This window comes from Chelon labrosus (genome assembly GCF_963514085.1).
Source record: "Chelon labrosus genome assembly, chromosome: 9".
In the NCBI taxonomy this organism is placed as follows: domain Eukaryota; kingdom Metazoa; phylum Chordata; class Actinopteri; order Mugiliformes; family Mugilidae; genus Chelon; species Chelon labrosus.
Window position 1 is genome coordinate 29,028,265 of NC_140359.1, and position 7,113 is coordinate 29,035,377.

The 7,113-nt window shown below is 39.1% G+C and overlaps 1 protein-coding gene across 1 annotated transcript; it reads left to right on the top strand.

Moving 5' to 3' along the window:
• Positions 1-4,228, top strand: ppic (peptidylprolyl isomerase C). Its single transcript, XM_084551405.1, has 5 exons — positions 1-194; positions 467-560; positions 691-758; positions 1,097-1,213; positions 3,151-4,228. Exons 2-5 carry the CDS (start codon positions 518-520, stop codon positions 3,277-3,279), a joined length of 357 nt encoding a protein of 118 aa, XP_084407531.1. The 5' UTR covers positions 1-194; positions 467-517; the 3' UTR covers positions 3,280-4,228.
• The last annotated feature ends 2,885 nt before the right edge of the window (positions 4,229-7,113 follow it).

Sequence of the window (7,113 nt, forward strand, 5' to 3'; positions counted from 1 at the left end):
GACTTTAGGACGCTACAGGAGACCAACTCTAGGACGACACTGCAGTGAGTACTTTAGCTCCTGTCTGTCTTTGTGTCCAGGTGTTCTTCGACATCACGGTGGCCGGTCATGAAGTCGGACGGATCGTCATTGGTCTGTTTGGGGAGGTCGTCCCTCTCACTGTGAATAACTTTGTCGCCTTGGCAACCGGAGAGGTAGGTACAGGGACGTATAAAAAAAAAACAAAAACAAAACAACAAACACGAAAAACTGAAGCGTAGCGACGTCTGCAGATATTTCTCTTAAGGTGGACATGTCTCCTCATCCTTCCACATATTTATTCATATTCATATTAAATATTCCTCTATTGATTTTATTTCATTCAGGATGCAGACTAGAAATTAATTTGTAACAGAAAGTTTTTCTTAGGAAGCGAAAATTTGTTTTTAAGTTGCATCTATAAAACTTTAACGTGTCTCTTCTGCAGAAAGGTTACGGCTACAAAGGGACCAAGTTTCACAGAGTCATCAAAGACTTCATGATCCAGGGAGGAGACTTCACAGCTGGAGATGGAACCGGAGGTGGACGATGCATAGTTTTTTTCTGAATATATTTAAACCTTTAAACCAAAAACATCTGTGAAGTAGTTTGTAGAAGTCAGAAAGTTTTAGGTCGACTCCTGAAACTGAAACACTTCCTTTATCCCTCCAGGTCACAGCATTTATGGAACGACGTTTGCAGATGAAAACTTCAGACTGAAGCATCTTGGAGCAGGATGGGTGAGCATGCACACACTAGAAACTAACACCTGTAGGTTTAAAATAATCTGATTCAAACTGATCAAAGTCCTTGGATCAATCCTCTCACTGGAAAACACGACAGAAGCTCCGACTCTGAGAACTGATGTACGGCAGCGTTTTAGATTTAAAAATAATTTCCATAACTCAGCAAAGTTGTTTTTAAAGCTGAAACATCTCAAAATGAATCAGCATCAAACTGATTTAGGACCAGTAGACCCAACTATACACATCTGTACTCCTCTACTACTCAGACAGGTGGCTAATAAAGTGAAGAAATGCATGAATGAATTAGGGGTTTGTGTGTGTTTGTGTACCAGGTGAGTATGGCCAACGCTGGTCCGGACACCAACGGGTCCCAGTTCTTCATCCTGGCTGCCAAAGCACCGTGGCTGGACGGCAAACACGTGGTTTTCGGCAAAGTCCTGGACGGGATGGTGGGTGGAACCTCGGATTCTTTCCATAAAGATGCTGCATGTGGCTGTTAGAAGAAAACGTGTCCTTATCAGATTGTGTTATCATGGATTATGAGCTGTGTACACACAGAGGTCAGTTAAAATCATACAAAACAATTAAAAAGGCACCAAAAGACACAAAACCAACCCAAATATATAGAAAATATAAATATAGAGACGTAAGAAATGACCACAAAAATGCGAAAACACAAAAAAGGCCACAAAATTAACTCAAATAAACCAAAATGTCACTACAGCCATGACTAACACCACCAAAAATAAATAAAACCACAACGAGGAGGTACGTGAACAACCTAATAAAACCAAATAGATGTAAAACTATAGCAAATACACCAAAATGTCATCGAAATTAATGCAAAAACACCCTAAAGATGACAAAAAGCAACTACAAAGACACACAAAACCACCTCAATGACACAAAAAATACACAGAAATAGTAAAATACACCAAAATGTCACTAGTGAGACTTAAACATGTAAAATTACAGAAAGACATGGGGAAAAAAATACTATAGACACAAAACCACAACAGTGACACCAAAAAGACACAAAACTAACCCAAATACACACAAAATGTAAATGCAGAGGTGTACAAAATGACCACAAAACTGTAAAAACACCCTAAATATGACAAAAATACATGAAAAAACTACACAAAGGACACAAAATTAACTCAAATGCACCAAAATGTCACTACAGACATGACTAACACCACCAAAAATATACAAAACCACAACGAGGAGGTACGTAAACAACCTAGCCTGTAGACACAACAGCTAAAAGATAAAAAGCAACTACAAAGACACACAAAACCACCTCAATGACACAAATAATACACAGAAATAATAAAGATACACCAAAATGTCACTAACAACTCTATATAGACACAAAACCACAACAGTGACACCAAAAAGAGACAAAACTAACCCAAATATACACAAAATGTAAATGCAGAGGTGTACAAAATGACCACAAAACTGTAAAAACACCCTAAAAATGACAAAAATACATGAAAAAACTACACAAAAGACACAAAATTAACTCAAATACACCAAAATGTCACTACAGGCATGAGTAACACCACCAAAAATATAGAAAACCACAACGAGGAGGTACGTAAACAACCTAATGAAACCAAGAAGTCATAAAACTATAACAAATACAACAAAATCTCATCGAAAACAACACAAAAACACCATTTAAGACCTAAAATGACAAAATGACCTGTAGACACAACATCTAAAAGATAAAAAGCAACTACAAAGACACACAAAACCGCCTCAATGACACAGAATTAACAAAAATACACCAAAATGTCACTAGTGAGACACTATAAACAACACTGTAAAGACATATAACCACAACAGTGACATCAAAAAGACACAAAACCAACAGAAAAATCACAAAAAAGCCAAAACTCACGGGCCTAAAGTCTCATAATGTGATGGTGCCATGTGGTCGGATTCTCCCAAACAAACAATGAAGCTGTTGTTAGACCAACGTTGTGTGAACACATCTAACACTAGTGGAGTCAACACTGAGGACGGAGAAGCTGAGACATCAACTTACAGTTCACTAAACTGTCCAAACGTCTTCATGAGGCCTTCTTCCTTCTCTGCTCAGGAAGCTCTGCCACAGGTGGACTTACTTCCTGTATAGATTCAGAGGCTCCGCCCATACAGGAAGTAGATCAGGTGGACTACAGAAGTCCTGCCCCTCTTTTTAAGAAGGTTTCTACATTAAGGTTTAGGGTTTGCTCAGGTGTTTTTCTTTGTTTTTAAACTATAAACTTGAGCAACAACATCCAAAATAAATCCTTGAGGGAAATAAAGACAACAGAGAATCCTTTTCCATCTAAATCCAGCGTGTCTAACCTTCTTCTTCTTCTGTCTGTCGCAGGCTGTGGTTCACACCATCGAGCTCCAGGACACCAACGAAAGGAACCTGCCCTACACCGAGTGTGTGATCGTCAACAGCGGCAGGATCCCCGTTAAAGAGCCCTTCGTGGTGGAGGTGGAGGGCTGGTAAAAACCACTGGTCAAGGTTTTCTGTGGGACGAGACCAAGACCAATGTGAGTTTCGTTTACTCTGGTGATCGATCAGAAGTCACATTTCTACCACACTGTTACCGCTAGCATGTAGGACTCACTTTATATTGCTTTTTTTAAGGCCAAAATTTAAGTTTTCAAGCAAACATTTTTAAATTCATCAGGGTAATTTTGTCTTAGCACAAATAATTTAAATAAAGCAGTGAAGTTTAACGTTGTAGAAATAATAATTTAAGTCAGAAATTAACTTAACGAATAATAAATAAACTGGACTGAGAGTCCCCCCAGGTTTTGATATTTAGACGGTAATTAAGAATAATGAAGCCTAACAGGTAAGCTAGCATGACAAACAACACATGCTAATTGGAAGCATGCTAACATGCTCTAAAGGCTAATGTTTGATGCTGCCTTCAAATGGACCTTGTGAGCATGTGGTTACAATACTGGAAGTCATGCACACATGACACTTTTGTTGAAGTGGTAACGTTAGTCAACGCCACCAAGGCTTAAAGTTTAGCAAGCTAACAGGTTGTTAACGTAAAGACAAAATGAACGTAGCCTGGAACTAGGCGTAAAGTAGGTCTGGCGTCTCTCCCATTTGAAAGCAGCAAAAGACAAAAACTAGCATGCCAACGCTACCATGCTAACACAAAGCAACAGTGAGTCAACTTGCTAAAGCAAATCGTGGCTTCTGATCGATTTCTATGGTACGCAGAAACAAAATACAAGCCACATATATTTTTATTAAGTTATTCACAGATGTCATCAGCCATACGGTAGCTAGCTAACGGACAATGTGCAGGTGCTAAACCTACAATGTTAACTGTGTTTGGAAGGTCGGACTGAGAATCGTAGGACGTTGTTTGTCATATTCCTCTGTGCTCAGATGAAAAAATTATATTTCCAAGTTTTTCACAATATTTTTTTAAGAAACAATTTGAAATCAGCAGAAATACTTATCAACCTGGATTTACAAAGTTTTCATCAGAGCAGTGGTGGCAGTTTGTGAGTCTGAGTGTTCAGTATTTACGAGCTTCACTGTGGTTCATGCTAACGGTGCATACGTTAGCATATTTAGCGGATGGTGCCAGTTAGCATCATCCCTAAAACTCTGTATTAAAATAAATAACGAACACACGATTTATTCTGCCATCATTAAAGAACAGGAATTGAACGGAGGAACACGTTAGCAAAAACGTTGTTGTTTGTTTTTAACATCAGATTGATGCTATGAGATGAAACTTGCACTTACAGAAAAACTGTAGCTCTCGTTGCCAAATCATTCTTTATTTGCCAAATGTTCTTGCACTTCCAACAAAGAAATATCAGAACTTTAAGGTCTGCGAACAAAGATATGCAAAAACTCAGTAGCAGGAGTCAAATTTTCTATTTTTATCATTCTGTCATTCTAATATTATGCACCATATCATGTTTGCAAAAAAAAACTACAGCACAAAGAATATGAAAGTTACTACTGAACCAGTACTGTTACTGTCCTCTCAGTAAAGATTCTAAATGTTGTATCCTGTCTAGTTAGTGAACTCGTTCTGACTGTTAAAACATTTGCTCTTTGTAATGTTGTTTTTGTAAAATTGTCATGGTGGTCTTATAATGTGGAGATTTTCCCTGTGCCACTGAACTTCATGGCGATTTTAAAACCTCTTTAACATATCAGAGTTTTTTGTTTGTTCCATTATTATCAGAAACAACAGAAGAAAGCGCCAATCTGTGTATTTTCTACAATAAATATGCCGTTGCAAAATAATCAGTGTTCATTTATTCTGGTGTCTAACCTATGTCATTGTTCTGGTGATCCTGGAATAATATTAAACACCACAGCATGCACCACTTACACAAATATATAAGTGGTTTATCCCAAACTAATGATATGACCCCCACAACAGTCAAAAATCACTGGTAAATAACTGAAATAATAAATTGCTAATGGTGGCTCTAAACCCAATACAGCCATCTGGTAGTGAAAGTTAGCTTAGCATTAATATCTAACATGCCTTGGGGAGTTACATGAACAAAAATCATATGCAGGAATATCAATATTTTTATGGATTCTACAATGTGCACAATGATAAATAAAATCTCCTGTAGTGAGATAGCCAGATTCCCTTTCAGGAGGTAAAAACCCAATGTGGAACATGTGATATCATTGCTATCAGGGTGTTTTCTATGTTACTGACACTGAAGTCTGACCTATCCATAGAGACCAGGGTCATATGAGTAGTGGGTCTGATAGAGCTGTTCTTGATTTATTTGGTCTAACCTCCCAGCACCCTAGGGTTTAACAGGTGAACCACCCAGATTGTAGCCCATCATAAAAACTCATGTAGACGAAGCTTAAGAATCCTACAACTGCTCACATCTGGCTGCTATGAAGAGTTTTATTATTATCATATGAGATGTTTTGAATTCCTACATCTGATTGGTTCCAAATAAAGTCACAAAGAGCCCCCTGGGTAATGTAGTATAAGGGTCACAAAGACCCCAACAGGTGAGGGTGGAGGCTGATTGTGAGGACTCCTGGTATGGCAGCATGAAAGGGTAAAACTGAGACTCACTGTCAGACTTAGACAACATAGACCGTATATAAACACGTCTCCACTTCCTCTCATTGGTCAAACTGACGCTATTTTCCCAGGAATACGGGCAGTGCCATCTTACGAATTTTTAGTTTAATGAATACTACGCTCTACTCTACCTCCACCAGTTACAAGGAAATGTTGGATTATACACTATACTTACTTTTAAATCCTATGGGGACACTTTACGGACCTTGAAAAATGTATTTGACGTGTATTTTAGTGCCATCCACTAACATGGAGGGGTGGGGTTTATATAAGCAATACTGCAGCCAGCCACCAGGGGGAGCGCCGCATGCTTTGGATTCACTTTACAGAAAAAGTTCTACCGTCCATATTTATACAGTCTATGACTTGCACAAACAGACATTCACTTGTTGGTTTACTTTTAAATCAGAAAATAAAACGTCAGATGATCCCAAACAAACAGCACAAATAAAACGCCTGATGTGGACCTCACTGAGAGCTGCAGCAAACAACCTAAACCCTGTTTTACATTCACGCGTTGTCTCGAACACGTCATGTTCGGGTCTGAGGGCCGCTGTTTGAGAGGCGCTGCCGTTAAACGGTGTAATTATCGCCGGTAAAAGGTGAAGCTGCTGAAGAAGGCAGAGAGCTGACGGCTGATCTCTAAGCGCTGACACAAAACTGCTGCTAATGAGAACTACAGCGGGTGATTTGTTTTGGCCTGTTCTACAACACACAGATAGAAACAGATGAACACACACACACAGGGGAGGAAAACATCTCCGAACACAAAGGTCAGAGTGGAGCAGAAATCTCTGGAGGAAGACAGGAAGTCGACAGAAAACCATGAAATATTTCACGGCCGTCGGCTCCACTCGCCTCCGGAGCTGAAAAGTCAAGAAATCTTCACAAATTAACAAAAAAAAAAAGAAAATAGTTTTCACAACTGACACCTGATTATTTCAAAGTGGACGATTTTTAAATCATCACGCAGGTTGTTCTTGAATTTTCCACATTTTATATTAAAAAAAACAAACAACCCTTTGTCTTTCATCTAACGCTGATATAGACGATTAAAGAACTGCCGCAAGAAAAGGTGCAGGTACCTGGACCAGACACCAGTGGAGTAGTCTCCATGGTGACCACTGGTCTAGGAAGTAGTCTCCATGGTGACCACTGGTCCAGGTCTCTGGTCTAGGAAGTAGTCTCCATGGTGACCACTGGTCAAGGTCTCTGGTCTAGGAAATAGTCTC